The sequence below is a fragment of the Leptopilina heterotoma genome, unplaced genomic scaffold, assembly GCF_015476425.1.
Source record: "Leptopilina heterotoma isolate Lh14 unplaced genomic scaffold, ASM1547642v1 Lhet_191, whole genome shotgun sequence".
Classification (NCBI taxonomy): Eukaryota; Metazoa; Arthropoda; class Insecta; order Hymenoptera; family Figitidae; genus Leptopilina; species Leptopilina heterotoma.
Genome location: NW_025110910.1, coordinates 390,418 through 413,673, shown reverse-complemented (window position 1 = coordinate 413,673; position 23,256 = coordinate 390,418). Strand labels below are relative to the sequence as shown.

Sequence of the window (23,256 nt, the reverse complement as noted above, 5' to 3'; positions counted from 1 at the left end):
TAATAAAATAAATCTAGGAAGTCAGCCTACTTCTTGATGTATTAAATTTTCTTTTTAATAAATATTACTTTAAAATGATTATTTATTAATTTCATAGTTCTATTAATAAAAAATATTATCAAAATTATTCAGTATCGTTACTTTTCTTAGTGTTATAACTATAGTCTCAGGAATTATGGAATAAAGTTATTCACTATAAATATTTGCCGAATGAAAAATCATATTATACTTATTAATTCCATTGTTTATTTTAAATACTTTTACCATACAGTGCATTTATTTTCAGGATTCATTTTCGTGTCTGATATATCACCTACAACACTGATTTTACAGAATTGTAAAAAAAATTGAAAAATAAAATAGAAAAGAAATAATTAATTAAATTAATAAATTTAAATCAATTTATGTAATCAATGACAAAAAGTATTTTTTTATGCTTTAAATGTTTATTTAAAATACTTTTACCATACAGAGCATTTATTTTTAGGATTCATATTCGTACCTTTTGCACATTGAAAATCTCTTGAAAATTCTGGTCGATTGACAATAGAACCAATTACTCTAAATTCATTAGGACTGTGAAAATCATTTAAAATCGTATTATTCAGTCCCTTTTCAGTAGTTTTCACGCAATATGTTTGAGCAAAACTAATCCAAAAAAGTTGACGTTGCGATAAATCCACACCAGGTAACAGTAAGTCGGGATCGTGAGTTTTCATATACTCTTCATAAGCTAAATATGCAAGTTTAACTCCTCCATTATCTGCAATATTTTCGCCTTGTGTACTCTCACCATTAACCTGGAAAAAAATTCCTTTAAATATTTTACAACTTCATTAAAAAAAAATTTCAGCTACTGCAGTTAGATTAAACAATTAATTAATTAACAATTAATTAAACAATTAGGTTACATTTTAGAACTTACATTCTGGTTTACTTCTTTGACTGTGTAGTTTCCATATTGATGAATTATGCACTTTGTTTTTGAAAAAAATTCTTTATCGCTCTCTGGCTCCCACCAATTGACCAGATTTCCGAATTTATCATAATTTTTACCATTGTTGTCAAAAGTATGAGTATATTCATGTCCAATTATAATTCCCATAGATCCGTAGTTCATGTATCGAGGTCTGTTTTCATTGACAAAAATTCCTTGAAGAATAGCTGGTGACAGGACTAAAATTATTGTATAAAAAGTTTATTAGTAAAAGCGGCAAAGAATTTTGAATTATTAGATTCAAAAAAAATTTGAAAGTTAAGTAGTAGATGAAAAATTAAAAAATGAAACCAATTGAATTGAAATACATACTCAGGCTATTATTGAACATATAGTTCATTGCATTCACAGTTATAGGATTCAATTGACTTCTCCAACTGGAAAAGTTCACAGGCTTTCTGAACTCATGTTTATTGTGATATTTTTCAAATTTCGTAATTTTTATAAATGATTGAAGAAAATCTCCCGGCGTTATTTCCAAATTCGCAAAGTATTCGTCAATCTCGTCATCAGTATAAGATTCGAATATACTTGGATGTACAATGGACATTGATCTCAGCTTTTCGAACGCCTTTCCCTTCGTCTTTGAGTCCATCCAATCAGTCTGAAATAAAGAAATAAATAAAGTGAATAAAAATAAGATAAAAATTGAATCTATTACAAAGTGGTTCTTGTTCTTACTTGTCCTAGAATTTTATTAAACTGTTCAAAAATATTTGACTCCATTTCATCCGTAACGCTGGTGATGGATTTTGCATCGAAGTGTTTTCTTATGTACAGCATACCAAAACTATTACCGAACAGATCATATACATGATTGTAACACATTTTCGATTTTTCTTTTTTATTTTCGATGGATCCAACGTAATTATTGAGGAAACCTTCGACTACTTTCCAAATAAGATAGTTAGCCTGGTCTCTTTTTGAAAAATGTTTAATAAGTTTGTTAAAATGTTTGAAATAGTTGGCATGGTTAATCAATATAATATCATCATCTTTAATTGTATTAAATGGCTTTAAAAATGTATTAAAGTAATCCTTCCACAAAATATTAGAATAATTTCCGATTAGCTCTTTAACAGTCATTCTATCACGAAAATCAGTTCTTTCTGCATAAGGCACAGATATCTGTAAAGAATGAAATGTTTAATAAATAATTTTAAATATTCCTCCAATTTTAATTAACTTAATAGAACTATTTTTCGGTACTGTAAAAGTGATTGCAACTAAAAATTGTAACAATGCCTATTTTTTGTGGTTTGCCCAAAGATTTTTAATACTTACATTAAAAAGACGTTTTTCTATGTCTACAATTTGGGTTATGTCCTTAATTTTTACTTCATCAGCTCCAAAAAGTTTTACAGTGGCTTCTACTAAATTCAAATAACCAGAAGATGTATCAAACGATTCGGGCTGTTCAATCTGAAATAATTATTTAATATTAAATAAATTGTATTTAAGGAAAAATTCTTATTTTATATCACTTAACATACTTGTATGACTGTGTTTGAATTATTCATTGTGTCTTGTCGAAAGGTTGAAATGATAAAACTATTTTTCAAAAAGACAACTTTTTTCATTTTGGATCCAAATTTTTCCCACTGGAAATTTTTATAACTGGAAGAAGTTTTTTCTAAAAGGGGCCATCCACCGATTGTATTCAATAAATCCGATATTAACTTTATATTTTCTTTATTTATATCAGCTGGAAAAACAGTAATCAATTAAAAATAAATTTTATGAATTTTCAACTTATGTGAAATAATGAAAAGTAAGAAAGAATAAAAAACTATGTAGTACATTAGACTTACTTGTTTTCATGCACGTTTGATAAAAAGTTTTTATTAATTTTGCATATCTTGATTCAGTGGATGTATATTCCTCCTCTAGAATACTTGTCATTTCTTTTTTAACTTTATCCTCAATTATTGAAAATTCATCGAGTTTATTGGATTCACTATTTGGAAATTCCACAAAGTATGGATATTGACCACAAGCAAATTTATAAAAATCATCGCATGGGTCAACATTTTTGTCCATATACATCAGTACTCTTATTGCTAAAAAAGAATAATTTAATTCATGTTTAATATAATTTTGCATCTCAAAAAATATTTTTACTTCATCTAAATAAAAATTTATCCATACACAGAAATTCTTTAATTTTCAAACGTATACCAAATAGTGTGTTTGTTTAAGTGGTTTTGTTTGATTAGCATAGAAATGTTCAGATTTAGTAGTAATCGAGGTAGTAACTAAATATTTTCTATACGACAATAATTGCATAATATTATTTCTGTATTATTTATCATAATTCACCTTTACAGTATTTGCAAAAGTTGAATTAATAATAAATTATACAGAAGTTAAGTAAAAATTATTTATTTTTTAGAAAATCATATACCTGTATCAATGCATTCAGGTGTGAAACAATCATCATTTCTATTGTTTGTTTCCAGTGAATCCGTGAATAAAATTTCCCTACGATGATTTCGATCTCGATTCCGTAGAAGAATAAAATCTAAAGGCAGTAATGAAAAGTTGTGAATTAATTTAAAGTTTATCAATCAATTTAATTTAAATATCATGCTTCGATAGTGTAAAAATCAGTTTCTGGTTGTTATTGATGCAAATATAGTTTTTTAATCTGATTGTATAAAAAAACAAAAATGGTTTTACATTTTTCGTCCTATGTTTGATAAATAAAAAGAATAAGACTAATGAATCAATTGGTGAAAAAGTTTCCAAAATGTTAAAAGACAAATTATCAAAGAAAAACAAATTTTTTGTACTTCAATCATTAACGAAGAGTCAAATTTTTAGTAAGAAAAAATTGTCTTATAAAGTACTTACCATTATCAGGAATGAAATGCCCTTCTGACAGAGTCACAAATATTGCAAGACACAACATTGTTAGTCCACATTTTAAATTTAATCTCCTTCTCCTAGAGCATCTTTTTAAAAAATGTTTTCTTATTAATTATTCCTGTATTTGTTTCAAATAAAAATTTTGTTCATTTTAATAATTAAAATCCATTTCCAAATATTTGAGGATAAGATAGATATTTTGAAATCCATACGTAATTTTGTAGAAAATATGTTTTTGTATCCATAGAAAAATTGCCGAATGAAAAATTAATATTTACAAAAATATTTAAATTTAAAAAAAATAGTATTTAAAAAAATAGCATTTAAAAAAAATAGTTTTCATGTTTTTCATATAATGTTCTAACCGTTAATTACTTTCATATATTAATAAATTCAATTAAAATAATTAACTTACCTATTAATAAATTCTTCCTTCATATTAAACGTGTTGATAGGTCCAAAAAAAGTTCTGATACACTTTACCAAAAAACTACAATATTTCTCGAAATTTGAAAATAAATAGATATTCTATAGGTCTTAACTTGACAAAATCTGAGGACTTAATGAAATTTTCTTATTCTATGTTAAATTTTTATACGTAAAATAAAAGGGCCCACCTCGTTAAAATCTCATAACGTAAAACGTCACCACCTTCATTAGTGCGTTCATTGTTGTGTGGCATGACTAATTATTTTATTGGGCTCTTACTTTGAATTTTAACAGTGAATAAGTTTAAAGTTTGAAAAGGTGTTAAATATTATGGTAACATTTATCTAAGATAAATAATGTCTTGTGTATAAATTTTCTTCGTATAATCTCAATTTATATCTTTATTATTACAAATTTTAAACTAAGCATCATTCATATTATTATTTTGAATGAATCATATATAATAAAATATCTAATACGAATAGTAATAATAATACGAATCTAAAATTCGTAGAAACAAATATTGTTTATACTTGATTATTAACACAGTAAAAAATGAAAAAAAGAATTGAATTTTTTTTCTGGAAATTCATTATATAATCAATTTCGAAAATTAAGGAAAAAATAATCATTTCCATAATTTTTGTTATATTTCGTAAAAATTAGTTAAAATTTCCATCAATATTTATTTATTTATTATATAATTAATTTAATTAGGTAATTTATTTGTATTACACCGAAAAAAAATGCCTAGGACCCGTATACCAGGAATATTGACTTGGTTTCCTAGTTACGAGAGGAGCCAACTATAGAATCCTGGTCAAAGTAATAAAATTCAAGCATAGTTAAAGTGACCAGGAAAATTAGTCGATGTAATCAGGAAAAAATAGTCAAATTGACTAGGAGAATAATATTAGATTTACACTGTGTATCATAATTATTTGAAATTGCTAATCAAATTCTTATTATCAAATAAAAGAAAAAAACTATTTAAAAGAAAAAAATTAATTATTGTATTTGAACATATTTTTATTTGACTTTGTATTTATATACCTTAGAATTAATTTAAACTTATGAAATAAATATTTGACGCAGGGGGGACGCGAACACCTGAACCTAAAGAATACGCACTTTGAAACCTGGAACGATAACCACTATATACACTAAACACGACTTGGTATTTTAATTTTTTAATAGACACTAGATTTTTGAGTCAAAATCAGATGATGTTTTATATGTTTTATGTACACAATTTTATCTACTTGCTAAAAATTATTAATTTTTAATTATTTATGCCATTTAAATGAAAATAAATTTAAATACACAAATTATTACAAAGGTAAATTTTCAAACACACTGCGCTATTGAAATAGTAAAAATGTTGTCACCACGTGCGTAAAAATTTCGACGATTTATATTGAAACCAAACCAAAAAAGTCTGATATGATAAACAATCGTTTTACTAAATCACGATAAATGACGCGATTGATATAGAGGTAAACACTCAAAACAGAAGCAGACACACGTGCGCATTATGGAAATAGGCAAAATAACTAAAATCCTAGTCAATTTGACTAGGATTTGCAGGGTTGTTTTTGCCAGGCTTTGATTTGTTGAATCAACCTAGCGATCCTAATCGTAATGATTAGGAATCCTTATTACTTTTACTAGGTTAAGATTAACTATATAGGGTCATAGTTAATAATACCATCGAGATTTTTTTCGGTGTACATATGTCATTACTTTCGATAAGATTGACAATTTACCAAACAGAACATTTATTTTCAGGATTCATTTCAGTGCCTAGTGCACATTGAAAATCCCTTGCAAATTCTGGTCGATTAGAAAGAGAACCCAAAACTCGAAATTCTTGAGGACTGTGCACGTCGTATTGCATTAAGAACGACAGTACATTAGAACTTATTCTCTCGCAATAAGTTTGAGCAAAACTGATCCAAAAAAGTTGACGTTGTGTATAATTCACACCTGGCAACACTAACTCAGGTCCATGGGTTTTCACATACCTTTCATAAGCTAAATATGCAACTTTAATTCCTCCATTATCAGCAATATTTTCATTTTGTGTTTTGTTTCCTCTAATCTGTAAGAAATAATTTAATTTTAATTATTTTTTTTCGAACCAATTGATTACCATTCGCGACAATTAGTTTCTAATACAATTTCTTCTGTTTACAACTTACCTTTGAGTCAACTTCTGGTACTGTGTAGTCTTCGTATTGGTGATTAAAACATTCCGCTTTGGAAAGAAAGTTTTCGCTACTTTCTGCTTCCCACCAATCGACAAGATTTCCGAGTTTATCATAATTTCTTCCGTTGTTGTCAAAAGCGTGAGTTATTTCATGTCCAATTATATAACCCAGAGATCCGTAGTTCATGTAACGAGGTCTGTTTTCATTGAAAAAAATCCCTCGAAGTAATGCCGGGGATATCGCTAAAAGTATATTTTAATAATTATTTGAAATTCCTATTACATTCCTGAAAGCAAAAAAAATACGAACCAATACTGTTATTTGTGAAAATGTGCTTTGCATTCACATTTGATGGATTGAGTTGATTTCTCCAACTTGTCTTATTTTTAGCTTTTCCGAATAAATTATTTTCATTATATTTATTGAACAATTTTACGTTTATCATCGATTGGAGATAATCATCATTATAAGTTTCTTCCAAGTTTGAATAAAATTCATCAAGTTCCTCATCAGTGTAAAAATTGTAAATATTTGGATTTACGACAAACATTGATGCCAGTTTTTCAAGAGCTCTTTCCTTTGTTTTATCGTCCAGCCAATCGGTCTAAACAATTGAATTAATTATTAATTTATAATTTATTATGATTTATAAAAAAAAATTTATTAGCTTTTTTATTTAAGACTTTTCTTACATTTGTCAGAGTTGCATTGAATTCCTCCAGAATATTACTGATCATTTCGATGAGTCCATCGGTCCTGATAAAACCATCATCAAAAATGTTTCTGAAATACAAAAATCCAAAAGCATGAAAATTATCTCCCACGTTATTATAACACTTTTTCCATTCATTATTTTCCACTTCTTTTGGGTCTAAATAATTCGTGATATAATCGTAGACTGCTTTCCATGTAAGATAGTTTGCCTGATCTCTTTTTGAAATCTGATTAATAAGTAAATTGAGTCCCTTGAAGTAGTTACTATCGCCAACTAATATGATATCATCGTCTTTAATTGTAGCCACTGGCATTAAAAATGTATTAAAATAATCCTTCCACAAAATATTGGAATAATTTCCCTCAAGCTCTTTTAGAGTCATTCTATCGAAAGAATCATTTCTTTCTGAATTTGGTACAGTTATCTGTGAGAAAATTAATATATTTATTAAGATCCAAATAATTGATGTCATTCGTTAACTTTTTTTTTACTAAAAAAGTAGCATTTTTGAAAACTGTTTTCTTACATTAAAAATCTTTTTCTCTACTTTGAGGATTTGTTGTATGTCATGTTCCTTATTATATTCTTCAGCTCTAAAAAGTTTTGTAGTAATTGCGATTAAATTGTAATAGTCCGGCGATTTGTAAAAATTCGACGGTTGCTTAATCTGGAGTAAAAAAAATGTTAAACTTAAATTTAAATAAAATGAAATAAATCGAAGAATTTAATTATAGAATAGAATAATTTTACCTCCAGAACCATATTGGAACTGTTTTTCACATCCTCTCGAATTTTCGAAAAAATAAAATGATTTTCTAAACTAATCTCATTTATCAATTGGGTGCCAAACTTTTCCCATTGAAAATTGTCATCTTTCCAGGAATTTCCGATCAAAAGGGGCCAACCACCAATTTTGTTTAACAAATACGAAAGAGAATAAAAATTACGGTACTGCATATCGGCTACGCGGTTTTTAAAATGAAGACATTTAAAAATCAACAAGTATTTAAAAACAAATTTCTAATTTATTTTTACAACAGAATTTATACTTGAAAAGTGTATAACTTTCCAAGGTGTCAAAAGTGTCAACTTCGGAAGTGCTTACTTGCTTTCATGCAGTTTTGATAAAATGTTTTCATCAATCTCGAATATTTTGGTTCAGTATAGTCCACCTCCCTTTCTAGAATAGACTTAATAAATAACTGAATATTCTCATTAGCCTTAATAAAATGATCTTTCTTAAATGCAATTTTGTCTGAAGTCCATTGTTCTTTTATAAATCCACCACAAGCAAATTTATAAAAATTGTCACAAGGATTAATACTTGTTTCTATATATTTCAAAACTCTTGATGCTGTATGAAATAAATATTTTCAATTAAGTAAAATAAATATAATTCTATTGCTCATTTTTTATTTACTAACCTGTATGAACACACTCAGGGGTTAGACAAAAATCAATCTCATCTGAATCTGAAACTTAAATTTTTTTTGTTAATGTTAATTAAGAATTAATTTTTTGTTACGTATCAGATAAATCTGAAAACAAAAATATTAAATGTTACAATGTGGCTTAAAGATAAATTAAAAATTAATTATATGAAATAATGACTTAATTATGAGTAACCCATAAAAGTCAGAGAGAAGAGCCTACAGTTTAAGCTAAGCTACTATACATCTATAAAATAAAATTTTCAAAAGGTCACATTATTTTCTACACGTGCAAAAATCGTAAATTTGTTTCAGTGGTGAATAAACTAAACTTTGGTATTAAAAAAATCATAATAGTAAATGAACGATAAAAAATAGACTTCAAAGTATACTTACGAATATTTGGAGTTATATTTTCCCCTCTTGCTAATGTTCGAAAAGCTAAAAGACAGACACTGAAAAAAAGTTTAAATTTTATATTCTTAATAAGATTATAATATTAATTAGACCCATATTTAGATTTTACTTATTTTATTTGTTATATTTAAATAATTACAGAAGAAATGCCTTTTTTTGTCTTATGTAGATATTTACTCACAGTATGTCGAAATGGATGAAGAATAACCATTTTGCCATTTTGAATACAACCTTTTTTGATTTAATATATTTCTTATATTACATTCGTCCAATATTATACTCGACGATCTTGAACAGTTAAAAATTGAAAAATGCACGACTTAAAATATATTTTTTATTTTAAGAACATCAAACTTATACAAACTGTTTTACACGTTTTTCGAAAACTATTTAACCAGTTGTTTTTGGTCGTATTTTATTTGACTGCTTCTAATCTACAATTTTTTTTATTAAATTATTACAAAACATATTTATCTAAGTCAATATAGAATTTCAAAAGAAAAAAAAAAAATTTTATTAAAAAATAAAACATCCGTGATGGGCCCCAGAATAATTATAAATTTCCTTTGTACCATAAATAACCTTGACAAATTGATCAGACCATGACGTTTTAGGTACCTTACTTTAAAACATATTTTTCAGGAAAAAATGCAACTGATTTTTTAAAAAAGGAGGGACTTCTTAAAAAAAATGAGGAACATTATTACTAAACGTTATCAATTTTTTATTTCTTATTGTTGATAATGTCAATAATGTCTTAATAATATAAAATTAGCACAATTACATCATTATATTAATTTTAGTGAGTTCTAAATAAAATTGTCAATTAGTGCAGCATTTATATGCGAAAAATTACCAGACGGTACATTTATTTTCAGGATTCATTTTAGTGCCCAGTGCACATTGAAAGTCACTTGCAAATTCTGGACTGTTAGCAAGAGAACCTAAAACTCGAAATTTACTTGGACTATGAGTACCGGATTGATATATTTTTAAATGATTATTATAACTTGCTTCCTCGCAAAATGCTTGAGCATAACTGATCCAAAAAAGTTGACGTTGAGAAAAATTCACTCCAGGTAATAATAAATCAGGTTCGTGAGTTCTCATATACTTTTCATAAGTCGAATATGCAACTTTAACCCCTACATTGTCTGCAACATTTTCTTCACTCGATATAACACTTCTAACCTGAAAAATATTTTCTATTTAAAATTTAATTTTTCTATATTATTAGTTTTCGATAAAACGTATATTATTTCAAAATATAACATCTTATCCAACTGAACATAGTTCTGAATATTCAAATAATGATTTCTTATTCTTTTATAAAAAGAATTAAGAATTATTACCTTTAAGTCAAGTTCTGTAATTCTAAAGTTGCCATATTGATGAACCATGCATCTTCTTCTTGAGTGATATTGATAAGAAGTCTCAAATTTCCACCAATTGACGTAATTTTTTAATTTATCGAAATATCTTCCTTTTTGGTCGAAAGCATGAACAAATTCATGTGCAATTATAAAACCCATTGTTCCATAATTCATGTACTGAGGTCTATTTTCATTGAAGAAAACTCCTCGTAGAATGGAGGGTGTTATGGCTATAAATGTACTCAAAGTTATACTTTAAAAATTTTTATTGTCCGACAAAAAATGGAGAAAATTGAAAAAAATTAAAATACATACCAATAGTATTATTTCTTAAAATATACTTTGCAGTCACTGACATTGGATTAAGTTGATTTATCCAACTTGTCTTATCTTCAGAAGATTCATTATGATTCTTTTTAAAATTTGTAATATTCATCATCGTCTGAGAATAATTCCCCGGCGTTATTTCCAAGTCAGCATAAAATTTATCAATTTCATCGTCTTGATATTTGAAAAAATTTTGATCTACAAAGAAAATTGAAGCAAGCTTTTCAAGTGCTTTATCCTTTGTCACTTGGTCCATCCAATCAGCCTTTATAAAAATAAATAATTATTTGGTGAAAATATGAAGAAGAAGAAGAAGAAATCTTATTGATGTTTCTTAATGAAATTATTTTTAAGAGTCCTTCTTACACTTTCAAGCGTTATTTTGAATTGTTGGGAAATATTAGCAACCATTTGATTGAAAAGCTCTTTTTGGGTAAATCCATCCTTATAATATTTTTGAAAGTAAAGGGCCCCAAAACTATTTTTGAAATTTGCTTGTACGTATAAATAACATGTTTGCCATTTGTATGATTGCATTTTATTGAATAGAAAATCGTTGATTGCCCTCCATATAAGATAGTTTGTTTGTTCGCTTTTTGAAATCTGATTAATAAGCAAATTAAATTCCTCGAGGTAATTGCTATCACCAATTAATGACAAATAATCGTTAACCAGAGATTCAAAATCTTCCCAATGCGAACTGACATCTTCCCAAGAATCACCTTTCAAAGAAGCCCAGTCACCAATTTGGTTCAAAAAATCCGAATTTAAAGTCAAATTTTCCTCCTGTTTATTAACTATATAATTTATAAAATTCACAAAATTTGTAATTTTTAAAATTAATTTCGTTTTTAGAACAATAACTTGAAAATTTATATCAGTATCTAGATACTTTGTCTTACTTGCATTAATACAGTTTTGATAAGTAATTTTTATTAATCGTGCATATCTTGGTTCGGTAGGAAGAGTTTTTTCCTCTAAAATATCCTTCATGCTATGCAAAATTTTAGTGCGAATACTTTGAATATTATTAACAATAAAATTATTTATGTCTAAAGCTACTGGTTTTTTAAAATATCGACCACAGGAAAATTCGTAAAAATCCTCACATGGATCAACATTTGTATCAATGTTTCTCAGAATATTTGAGGCTAGGAAAAAATTTGATTAAAATCGAGATTAAAATTAATAACATACAAATATTTTCTGTTGATATAGCATTAAAAGGAATTCCTTCATAATTGCCAAACAAAAACATTGTCAACATTGTATAGATTAAAAAATACCAACCTGTATGAATACATTCTGGTGTGAGGCAATAATCACTTTTCTTCTTCGGCGCCACCGATTCTGTAACTATCATCATCATTATCTTTATTATCTTGTGAATATTAACAATGTGATTGTGAATAAAATAAAATTTCAAGTTCATCATTAAAAAAAAAAAAAAAAAAAAAAAATGTAATATATGCGGCAAAATTCTCTAACTTTCCAGGTCAAATACATTATTTTAAATAAAGAAAATGTGCTAATTAATTATTCCATTGTTCAAGTCAATAACTTTTACGTTACAATTTTTAAAAATTGTCGGTACTTACTAAAACTCGAAAATGTATCTTGTGCCTTCGATAATGTTAAAACACTTGAAAGACATACACTGAAAAAAATTTCTATGTATGAATGGGATGTTTGAGATGATATAAAAATTTAAAAAGTACCTGTATACTTACAGTGTCTTGAAAATCATTATGTAACACTTAATTTTTTCCATTATCACCAGAACGACGAAATTTTTTTTTAAAACTTTTGGTTAAATTTTTGTTAAAATGTTCTTAAAGAATTTTTCTTAAAATTTTGTTAAAAATTTTTGTTAAATATTTTTGTTAAATATTTTTGTTAAAAATGTTTGTTAAAATTTTGTTAAAAATTTTTGTTAAAATTTTGTTAAAAATTTTTGTTAAATATTTTTGTTAAAAATTTTTGTTAAAAATTTTTGTTAAAAATTTTTGTTAAAATTTTGTTAAAAATTTTTGTTTAATATTTTTGTTAAAAAATTTTGTTAAACATTTTTGTTAAACATTTGTGTTAAACATTTTTGTTGAAATGTTGCTAAAAATTTTTTAAAATTATAAGTAAAGAACATGTGGATATTTAACAATCTTCTTCTTTATTGAAGAAAACTGTGTGAGTTTTTTCGTATTCTTATCGAAAATGAATTGATAACATTTAAAAAAAAAAATAATTTATTCCAATAAAATTTAGAATAAGTTTTGAAATAGTTGTAAAATAAATTCAATGAAATATTTAAGTCACCTTGAAATAATAATAGAAAAAAATGACAAATTTCGTTACAGTTTTGTTTTTTTGGAAAAATATTTATTCAGCTGTTATCTTATTGCGCCTATTCGCTCTTGTATCATAATTATTTTAAATAAATAGTGTCACATTAAGAATAGTTTTTCATAAATTTATTAATTTTATTAAGTAATGCAAATAATTTCCACGAAAAAAAATATCACCAAAAGTAATATTTCTTTTTAGGATTCATTCTTGTATATTTTAAATAAATAGTATCACAATAAGAATAGTTTGTCATGAATATTTATTATTTTATTTGTTAATACAAACAATTTTTTCCAAAATAATGGAAATTGTTACCAAAAGTGACATTTCTTTTTAGGATTCATTCTTGTGCCTGGGGCACATTGGAAATCTCTTGCGAATCTCCGACTATTAATAAGGGAACCGATAATTCGAAATTTGTGAAGAGCATGCTCATCGTTTTCAATTAAATCCTTTAGTTCATCAGGTGTCTTTTTTGCACACCATAATTGAGCAAAACTGATCCAAAAAAGTTGACGTTGTGTATAATTGACACCAGGCAACAATGGCTCGAGACCATGGGTTTTCATATACTTTTCATAAGCTAAATATGCAACTTTAATTCCTTCATTATCTGCAATATTTTCATTTTGTGTTTTGTTTCCTTTTATCTGTAATATTCAAAATTTATGTAGTTTGGGTTTTTCTTAATATAGATTTCTGCTACTGGTCAAAAAGATTTTTTACTCTAGAGATTACGAAAAGTAGTATTTATTTGTTTGAATAGTCATTGTAAATTCATATTTTAGAAAACTTACATTTAAGCTAATTTCTTCGACTGTAAAGTTGTTATACTGATCAATTATGCATTGAGCTTTGTCAAGAAATTTTCCATCACTTTTTGGCTCCCACCAATTAATCAGATTTCCTGCTTCATCATATTTTCTACCTTGATTGTCAAAAGCATGAGTAAATTCATGTCCAATTACAGATCCTATTGCTCCATAATTCATGTACTGGGGTCTATTTGCATTAAAAATGTCTCCTTGCAAATAGGCCGGTGATACGACTGTTATAAACGTATTTTCATTAATTTTGACTATAGAATAAAAATTCAAAGGAGCAAAGATTTTTTTTAATAATAATAAAATTTTAATATCAGCCAAGCATATACAAACCAATTTTATTTTGTGGATGCACATTATTTGCATTCACTGTTTTTGCGCTAAGTATCTCTGTCCAACTGCCCTTATTCACTGGTCTTCTGAATACCTCTACATTTTGTTTGTATACTTGAAATTTTGTAATGTTTATCAACGACTGAAGATAATCGCCTGGTGTAATTTCCAAGTCTTTGTAATATTCATCAATTTCATTGTCATCACGAAGAAGATATTGAGTTGGACGTACAATAAACATCGATCTCAGCTTTTCTAACGCTCTAAGCTTCGTTCCATTTTCCATCCATTGACTCTGAAAAAATTAAAAATTGATAGCAAAGCCTTCGTCTATCCTTTCTAATACATAAAAAAATAATCATCTGACCTTTCTTAGAATAGAATTAAACTGATCATAAATATTATCAACCATTTCATCCACATTTTTCAGACTCGAGGATCTATTGAAAACATTTCTAAAATACAAAGCACCAAGACTTTCATGAAAAATATTATCTATAGATTCATAACAAATTCCTTCTTTGTCTTCAACATCAGTTGATATAATGAAATCTTCTAAAATTGTGTAAATTGCTCTGTATATAAGATAGTTTGCCTGATCACTTTTTGAAATATTTTTAATAAGTTCGTTAAATTTATTAAAGTAGCCGATATCGTCAACAAGTATAACATCATCATCAGAAATAGTATTTGGCTTTAAAAACGTATTAAACAATTCCTTCCACAAAATATTTGAATATTTTTCCATTAGTTGCTTTACAGTCATTCTTTCATACGGATTAATATTTATATCTTTCTTTTCAACGGTTATCTGTAAATAATTTTATGAATATGATGGTTTTCATAATTCTATAAATTTTCATGAATTTTCATCAATTTTCATCAATTTCATCAATACTTACATTAAACAGTTTTTTGTCCACTTCGAGGAATTGTATCAAATCCTTTTCAATATCTTCATCTATGTTTACTTTAAACCATTCAACAGTTTTAAATATTTTAGGGTAGTCGTCAGGAAATGTAAAAAATTTTGACGGTTGCTCTATCTGTGTATTTAATATCAAATTACTAATTCAAAAAATAGGTTTTTTTTATCTCTAAAATTTATTTATCATTTTATAATTACCACCAATACTTTGTATTGACTATTTATAGTGTCTTCTCGAAAATTAATTGATATGAAATAATTTTCCAAAATGGTAATATTTTCGTCTTGGGAACCAAATTTTTCCCATTGGAAATTTTCATCTGTCCAAGATTCACCATTTATAAAAGGCCATCCACCGATTTTATTTACTAAATCCCCAACTCGATTTAAATTTATCTTTTCTAAGTTATAAACTGCAAAAAAAGTGATTAATTAAAAAATTGTTATATATAAAAGTTTGTTATTGTTTTATATTGCGAAATTCTACATGCATAGTCTCTCACATCCATCAATGCAGCTGTTATAAAATGTTTTGATTAATTTGGCATATCTTGGTTCAGTGGGTGAAATTTCTTTCTGTAGATAATTTTGCATCTCTTTAAAAATTTCCTTTTCAATCATTGAAATCTGATCTATTGTCTTGTATGCACGAGTTGTTCTCGAGTTGTCATATTGACCACAAGCGAATTTGTAAAAATTCTCGCATGGATCATAAGTTATGTCCATATATTCCAGTATTCTTGATGCTATAAGAGGAATATCATATGTTTTTTAATCTGCTTTTTCTAAAAAAATTTTTTAAAAAAAAATTTTTTTTTTTTAAAAATAGCTAATTTTTTAGAGCAATCGACATTTTAATTATTTCTTTGAATCTTAATTTCCAACCTGTATGAATACATTCTGGTTTAATGCAATAAAATTTTTCGTCTTTTGATGACATTAAATCTGTAACTATAATTTTTTATATATGTAAATTTATAATCCTTGGGTTAAAAAAGAGTACCAAATATATATTTACTTGTTTTGGATCATTTAATTTTAACATTACATTTCTTACCTTTCAAGCAATATTTAAACTTTAAAACAAAAATTTTTTAAAAAGAAAATATATTATTATTAATAAAACATATTTTTCTTGTCCCTTTTATATACTTACGAACGTTCGACCCAATAATTCGTGCTATTGATAAGATTGGAAATGTTGAAAGACATAAACTAAAGAAAAATTTTTCAAGTGTAAATAAAAATTATAACCACCCAGGTGCATTTTTATGGCAGAATTTAATTTTTTTTTTTAAATTCAATTTATAAATTTATAAAGTTTTTCTATTTTTCTTGTTTTAAATTAACTTGAAATGAACAAATGAACTTGCGCATTGATTATTATTTTAATGCGTTATGAAGAAAACATAAAAATCAAAATTACCTCTATTTTTGAATAAGTAAAATTTCATTTCAATATTAGAGAAAAATAAATTATTTTTAAATATTAATATTATTTTCTACTTACAGTATTTCCAAAAAAAAGAAGGTATAACAAATTGTCTTCATTTTTTATTTTAACTTTCTGTTAAAGCGCATACACTTTGATAAACACAATGTTCTACAAATTTAAAGGGTTAACAAATTTGTGAGTTGGCACGATTTGAAAATTTATTTATCTTTGTCGAAAGTCGTGGTTCAGGTGGGATTTTATATTTCTTATGAACCAATGACTTAGAATTACAAGAAGGGGTTACTAATTATTTTACTCTTAATACATAATATTCAGTTTATCACAATAGCAGGAAACATTTTTGATAGAGTAAAATTGTCTTTGGACAGAAAGTAGAAATTTTTACTGTTTTAAAATTCAAAACAATTTTTTTTTAAAATCATATAACATTCAAATGGGTCAGAATTATTGAATTTTATGAAATTTAAAAAATTTTTAAATCCAATGGTCTAGGAAAACTGGAAAGGATTAATAACAAATTAGCAAAATTTTGTCTCACTCTAAAACATTTATTGTTTAAATATAATTATAAAACATGATTTAAATTACTACAGTATTTACTATATTTAGTTCAAATATTAGGTAAAAATTTGCCATTTTTGACATAATAATTAAAAATAATTGAAAATTAACGAGATTATAATTTTTTTTTTTAAATTACCATACAGAACATTTATTTTCAGGATTCATTTTTGTGCCCAGTGCACATTGAAAATCACTTGCAAATTCTGGACGATTAGAAAGAGAACCCAAAACTCGAAATTCATTAGGACTATGGGTGTCATCATTCAGAAATTCAAACATTTCATCATGAGTGTGTGTTTCGCAATACATTTGTGCAAAACTGATCCAAAAAAGCTGACGTTGTGTATAATTGACACCAGGCAACAATGGCTCAACACCATGGGTTCTCATATACTTTTCATAAGCTAAATATGCAATTTTAATTCCTTCATTATCTGCAATATTTTCTTGTTGCGTTTGCTCACCATTTATCTGTGAAATATATCAGAATGGGTTTAAAAAATGTTTGTAAAGATTTCTGCTACTGCATCTGGTTATTTTTTTTTCATGTACACTAAAAGGGAAGGTCAATGATTTATATTTTTAGAAACTTACATTTAAACCAACTTCTTCGACTGTATAGTTATTATACTGATTAATTATACATTGAGCTTTGGAAAGAAATTCTTGAAAACTTTCTGGATTCCACCAATTTTCTTTAAATCCTTCTTTATCATATTTTCTTCCGTTGTTGTCAAAATTATGTAACATTTCATGTCCAATTCCAGAACCCACAGCTCCGTAATTCATGTACTGAGGTCGTTTTTCATTGAAGAAAATTCCTTGAAAAATGGCCGGTGGTGTAACTGAAAATATTTTCTTTAGTTTCGAGTAGGATAACGTAAACTTACAGCAAAAGTAACATTTAAGTTTGTCCATCGAACAATTTTAATATTTAATACATACCAAAACGATTTAGTTCCATAATAGCTTGTCCATTCACTATTGTCGCGCTTGGTAATTCTAACCAACTCCTTATTTTTAATGGTTTTCTAAAAATATCCACATTCATTGTGTATTTAACAGATTTTTTAATGTTTATCAACGACTGAAAATAATCGCCTGGTGTAATTTCCAAATTTTTGTAAAATTCATCAATTTCACTGTCATTATGAGAGAAATAATCAGTTGGACGTACAATAAACATTGATTCAAGCTTTTCTAACGCTTTAAGCTTCGTTACATTGTCCATCCAATTATTCTAGAAAAATTAAAAATAGATAAACCTCTTCATTTTATATAAGCAATTTTCATATACATTGAGAATAATTTCTTAAAGAGAAAATCATTCTTACATTATATAGAGTATTATTAAACTGCTCATAAATATTATCAAACATTTCATCAACATTTTCCAGATTCGAGTTTACTTTGAAAAATTTTTTAAAATACAAAGCACCAAAACTTTTTTCGAAAATAGTTTTCACAGAATCATAACATATTTCTGATGGGTTTGATGATGAAAGTGATTTAGCATAATTTTCTAAAATTATGTAAGTTGCTCTCCACATTAGATAGTTGGCCTGATCTTTTTTTGTAATATTTTTAATAAGTTCATTAAACTCATTAAAGAAGGCGATATCCCTAACAAGTATAACATCATCATCAGAAATAGTATTTGGCTTTAAAAACGTATTGAAAAATTCCTTCCACAAAATATTTGAATATTTCTCCATTAGTTGCTTTACAGTCATTTTTTCAAACGTAGAACTTCTATCTTTTTTCTTCACTGATATCTGTATATATAAATAATTTTATGAAGAAAAAAATTTTTAGTTTTTAATACTTAATTACTTACGTTAAATAATTTTTGATCAACTTTGTTGATTTCTTTAAAAATATTCTTAGCAACATCTTCTTGTACCCCCAACAGTTGAGCAGTCTGGATTATTCTATAGTAGGCCTCATATGATGTATAAAATAATGTCGGTTGTTGAATCTGTGTTTATAAATTTTTAAGTATTTAAGGTTTTGCTTCTTCAAAGAAGTACACTAAAAAATTTTGTGGTGAAAATTCCCCAAAATATTATATTTATAATATAAATTGACAATTTACTTTTAAAATTCTGTTCGAACTGTATTTTGGATCATCAAAAAGTATTGTCGTTAAAAATGTATTTTCCAAAATGGTAATGTTGTCCATTTGGGAGCCAAATTTTTCCCACTGGAAATTCTCATCTTCCAAAGAATTATTTTTTAAAAGAGGCCATCCACCGGCTTTATTTATTAATTCCAGAATTGAATTGAAATCAGTTTCGTTTTCGCTATTTACTGCAAAAATTATTAGAAGATTAAAAATTGACGTATTTATCACTAATTCATAATTAGTTATATAAACAAGTAGAGAATATTAGAATTAAAATCAGAAATTTTCTATTTGGTCAAGTAAAAAAATTCGACATTGCGACAATAATTTGATATCTGAAATTACAGATTTTGGACTCACATTCATTAATGCAATTGTTATAAAATGTTTTAATTAATCTGGCATATCTTGGTTCGTCTGGTAAAGTTTCTTTCCGTAGATAATTTTTCATTATATTGTCAATATTTTGTTGAATTATTATAGAATGATCGTGTGAGTATCCATGTTTATTATTTTCGTTTATGAATTGACCACAAGAAAATTTGTAAAAATCATCACAAGGATTAATACTTGTGTCCATATCTCTCAACACTCTTGATGCTATAAAAGGAATATAATATATTTTATTTATATTTATTCTGAAATTTTTTTTTTTTTTTTTTTTTTTTTTTTTTAATAGAAAAAGTGTCAAACTTCTCAATTCTCCTTTAGCCTTAAGTAAACTGTATGTAATTACTCAACCTGTATGTATACATTCTGGTGTGAAGCAATAATCTTTCATGTCCCATGATGATGGCATTAAATCTGAATCTATAATTATATATAATTTTATCGTATGAATATAGATTTTCTATTTTTTTCATTGAATATATATTTTTTTTAAACAAACAGTTTGAAAATTATCTTGTTCTCTAATACTTACGAATTGTGGTATCACTAATTTCTGCTCTTGTTAAGATTGGAAACGTAGCGAGCCATAAACTAAAAGAAAATTTCAAATAAAGTCAACTTTGAAACAATTTGGTTGCCATATTGGATCCGCCATTTTGAATTTTGAAAATCTGACATGAGATTCGTAGTCAGCTATCCCGAAAACCCCCGAGAAATGAATTTTGCTCGAAAACGCATCAATTTAAAAAAAATTATCCACCATATTGGATCCGCCATTTTTAATTTTGAAAAACTGACCCCAAATTCGAATTCAGCGATCCCAAAAACCTTACATATGATGAAATTACATTTTTTTGTGGAAACTTTTTTTTCGGACCGTTTTAGGCCCCACAAGCGATTTTTAATTGGACTGCAAAGGGGTTAATATTATTTTATACTCTACTTACAAGATTTCAAAAAGCGGTAATATACAATGAATTTTCTTCATTTTTGATAGTTAAACACTACCAATCCAAATGTTAAAAAGTTGTGAGTCGTAACGATTTGAAAATTTATTTACAGTCTCGGAAGTATAGGTTTAAAATTTTTCTTGTTCCTTTTATACTTGCGAGTACTAGAGTCAATAATTCGTGCTATTGATAAGATAAAAATTTAGAAAGACATAAAATAATAAAATATGAATAATATAATAATTATACAGTTGTGTAAATAAAAATGGTAAGTACCCAGAATTATTTTTTTTCTACTCTTTAAATATTCTAGAATTAATAATCATTACTTATTTTTTTTAATGTTTATTTAAATAACTTTACCATACAGAGCATTTATTTTAAGGATTCATTTTGGTGCCTAATGCACATTGAAAATCTCTTGCAAATTCTGCTCGGTTGGCAACAGAACCAATTACTCTAAATTCACTAGGACTATGTAAATCTTTGGAAATTTGATATTCCAGTCCAGCTTCATCAATTTGGGTACAAAACTTTTGAGCAAAACTAATCCAAAAAAGTTGACGTTGCGTAAAATTTTGCACCAGGTAACAGTAAGTCAGGTGAATGGGTTTTCATATACTCTTCATAAGCTAAATATGCAACTTTAACTTCTCCATTATCTGCAATATTTTCACTTAGCGTTTTCTCTCCTTTTATCTGTAAGGTGAAAATTTATTTAAAATTAATGCTGCACTGTGTAAGTACACAACAGCATCGTGTTCAGCAACTTTTCCACGAGTTTTTGGATTTGGTACTTACATTTTTTTTGACTTCTTCAACTGTGTAGTTCCCATATTGATGTACTAGACATTCTGATTTTGAAAGAAATTCTTTATCTGCTTCTGGTTCCCACCAATCCATCAAGTATCCTTCTCCATCATATTTTCTACTGTCGTTGTCAAAAGCGTGAGTTAATTCATGTCCAATTATAAATCCAAATGATCCGTAGTTCATGTACTGAGGTCTAGTTTGATTGACAAAAATACCTTGCATAATGGTTATGGTGTCAACCAACCTCCCTGTCCATACACTTCAGTACTCTTGTTGCTGAAAAGAAATAATTTGTTGTTATTAAATCTACGACACACCAAAACAATATTGACTGCATTAATAACTAATTACAAAAGTATTAGAAAATCATACAGACCTGTATCATTACATTCTGATGTGAGACAATAATTATTTTCATAGTTTGGTTCTACTGAATTCATGGGTGCAATTTCCATCGGTTGGTCTTCATTCTGCAGACTAATAGAATCTAAAAATCGTAGTATGAAGTTATTTTAATATTCATCATTCTATAATTCATAAAAAGTACCTACCATTATATGGAATGCAATATCCTTTTGATGATGTCACACATATTGTAAGACATAATATTGTCAGTCCACATTTTAAATCAAATCTCCTATTCCATCTGGTACACCTTTTTAAAAGTTACTTTTCGATTAATAAATCAAGTACAAGACTAGTAGCATTTTGTTTGATTAATTAATAATTAATTAATTTCAATTATAATAATTAAAACTATTACTCATTGACGTATTCCTTCTTCTTGTTTAACATTTTAATATTCTTGAAAAATTCTGTTCGACTTCCTTAAAAAACACTTCAGTATCTTATAAAATTGATGATATATTTTTATTCCCTCATTCACAGGTCTTTACTTAACGAAATCTGAGGACTTAATGTAATTTTATTCTTCTTTTCTAAATTTATGTACATAATATAGAAGAGCTTAAAATTTTTTTTGTGAAAATTTTAAAACGCAAAAGAATCATATTTAAGGACAATAGGTTATTCTCCATATTTTTTACTATGATATAGTAATGAATCACAGATGACCTTAAACTTGATGAATAGGGTTCACGGACTACTGATTTTTTGTCCCCCAAATAATAATCAGAATGTAATATTTAAAATAGTTTAATGAGCAACAGGGGAACAAAGGTTTTATTTCACTTGACGTAAGTTCTATGTTTACATAAACATTTCTAAGTAGTCAACTTGTAATTTAGAGTTTAGATCGACGCATTCACCTTATAAACCAGAAGAGTAAAATTTCTTTCTCTGATGCTATTATTGATTGTACTAAATTTGTATTTAACAACACATATTTTTCTCTTGATGGAAAATTCTATATAGACATATTTATGGTACACCAATTTCGACTATTCGTCTCAGATATTGTCATGGATGATCTCGAAACTGATTGTTTAAAAAAATTAAAAGAAAAATACAATTGTGTTCCTCTGTTCTACTTTATATATTATGTGGATGACAGAATGTTAGCTGTAAAAAAAGAACATGTCAATCTTGTTATTAATACATTTAACTTTTATAATAAAAAAATTTACCATAGATAGGAAAGATACTGAAACTCAATTAATTTTCTGGATTTAACGCTTTGAATCACGCAATTTATAAAATGTCGAAATATTAAAAAAAGTAGGGTATACTACGTTTTCGGGGTCGCTGATTACGAATCTGATGTCAGATTTTCAAAATTCAAAATGGCGGATCCAATATGGCAGA

General features: G+C 26.7%; 5 protein-coding genes across 8 annotated transcripts; all 5 read right to left on the bottom strand.

The window, feature by feature from the left end:
* Positions 1 to 426: 426 nt before the first annotated feature.
* On the bottom strand, positions 427 to 4,658 carry LOC122500867 (neprilysin-2-like). The gene is made up of 10 exons (XM_043610003.1): positions 4,281 to 4,658; positions 3,851 to 3,951; positions 3,402 to 3,518; positions 2,809 to 3,057; positions 2,491 to 2,702; positions 2,282 to 2,419; positions 1,679 to 2,125; positions 1,310 to 1,601; positions 926 to 1,176; positions 427 to 800 (listed from the first exon to the last, which is right to left on the bottom strand). Exons 1-10 carry the CDS (start codon positions 4,301 to 4,303, stop codon positions 462 to 464), a joined length of 2,169 nt encoding a protein of 722 aa, XP_043465938.1. The 5' UTR covers positions 4,304 to 4,658; the 3' UTR covers positions 427 to 461.
* Positions 4,659 to 5,403: 745 nt separating this feature from the next.
* Positions 5,404 to 12,612, bottom strand: LOC122500866 (neprilysin-2-like). Of its 2 annotated transcripts, none has more exons than XM_043610002.1 (16): positions 12,497 to 12,612; positions 12,365 to 12,423; positions 12,057 to 12,122; positions 11,669 to 11,917; positions 11,133 to 11,563; positions 10,755 to 11,031; positions 10,419 to 10,669; positions 9,933 to 10,257; positions 8,644 to 8,691; positions 8,325 to 8,573; positions 7,970 to 8,127; positions 7,746 to 7,886; positions 7,197 to 7,643; positions 6,814 to 7,108; positions 6,496 to 6,746; positions 5,404 to 6,395 (listed from the first exon to the last, which is right to left on the bottom strand). In XM_043610002.1, the coding sequence occupies exons 1-16, from the start codon at positions 12,535 to 12,537 to the stop codon at positions 6,057 to 6,059; spliced, it is 3,627 nt and encodes a 1,208-aa protein (XP_043465937.1). In that variant the 5' UTR covers positions 12,538 to 12,612; the 3' UTR covers positions 5,404 to 6,056. The 2 variants fall into 2 exon arrangements, with proteins under 2 accessions (XP_043465937.1, XP_043465936.1); XM_043610001.1 differs by having other exon boundaries at positions 7,970 to 8,181; positions 12,497 to 12,610.
* Positions 12,613 to 13,349: 737 nt separating this feature from the next.
* LOC122500865 (neprilysin-2-like) lies at positions 13,350 to 16,868 on the bottom strand. Of its 2 annotated transcripts, XM_043609999.1 has the most exons (10): positions 16,705 to 16,868; positions 16,351 to 16,409; positions 16,080 to 16,145; positions 15,698 to 15,940; positions 15,393 to 15,607; positions 15,169 to 15,312; positions 14,634 to 15,077; positions 14,267 to 14,561; positions 13,907 to 14,157; positions 13,350 to 13,759 (listed from the first exon to the last, which is right to left on the bottom strand). In XM_043609999.1, exons 1-10 carry the CDS (start codon positions 16,743 to 16,745, stop codon positions 13,421 to 13,423), a joined length of 2,097 nt encoding a protein of 698 aa, XP_043465934.1. In that variant the 5' UTR covers positions 16,746 to 16,868; the 3' UTR covers positions 13,350 to 13,420. The 2 variants fall into 2 exon arrangements, with proteins under 2 accessions (XP_043465934.1, XP_043465935.1); XM_043610000.1 differs by lacking the exons at positions 16,351 to 16,409; positions 16,705 to 16,868 and adding an exon at positions 16,252 to 16,296.
* A 309-nt stretch (positions 16,869 to 17,177) lies between these two features.
* LOC122500864 (neprilysin-2-like) lies at positions 17,178 to 20,832 on the bottom strand. The gene is made up of 10 exons (XM_043609998.1): positions 20,677 to 20,832; positions 20,262 to 20,320; positions 20,081 to 20,149; positions 19,700 to 19,939; positions 19,310 to 19,524; positions 19,052 to 19,192; positions 18,549 to 18,989; positions 18,160 to 18,454; positions 17,809 to 18,059; positions 17,178 to 17,685 (listed from the first exon to the last, which is right to left on the bottom strand). Exons 1-10 carry the CDS (start codon positions 20,715 to 20,717, stop codon positions 17,347 to 17,349), a joined length of 2,091 nt encoding a protein of 696 aa, XP_043465933.1. The 5' UTR covers positions 20,718 to 20,832; the 3' UTR covers positions 17,178 to 17,346.
* Positions 20,833 to 21,041: 209 nt separating this feature from the next.
* Positions 21,042 to 22,555, bottom strand: LOC122500863 (neprilysin-2-like). Of its 2 annotated transcripts, XM_043609996.1 has the most exons (5): positions 22,256 to 22,555; positions 22,044 to 22,147; positions 21,869 to 21,979; positions 21,481 to 21,768; positions 21,042 to 21,378 (listed from the first exon to the last, which is right to left on the bottom strand). In XM_043609996.1, exons 4-5 carry the CDS (start codon positions 21,712 to 21,714, stop codon positions 21,226 to 21,228), a joined length of 387 nt encoding a protein of 128 aa, XP_043465931.1. In that variant the 5' UTR covers positions 21,715 to 21,768; positions 21,869 to 21,979; positions 22,044 to 22,147; positions 22,256 to 22,555; the 3' UTR covers positions 21,042 to 21,225. The 2 variants fall into 2 exon arrangements, with proteins under 2 accessions (XP_043465931.1, XP_043465932.1); XM_043609997.1 differs by lacking the exons at positions 22,044 to 22,147; positions 22,256 to 22,555 and having other exon boundaries at positions 21,481 to 21,887.
* Positions 22,556 to 23,256: the final 701 nt, after the last annotated feature.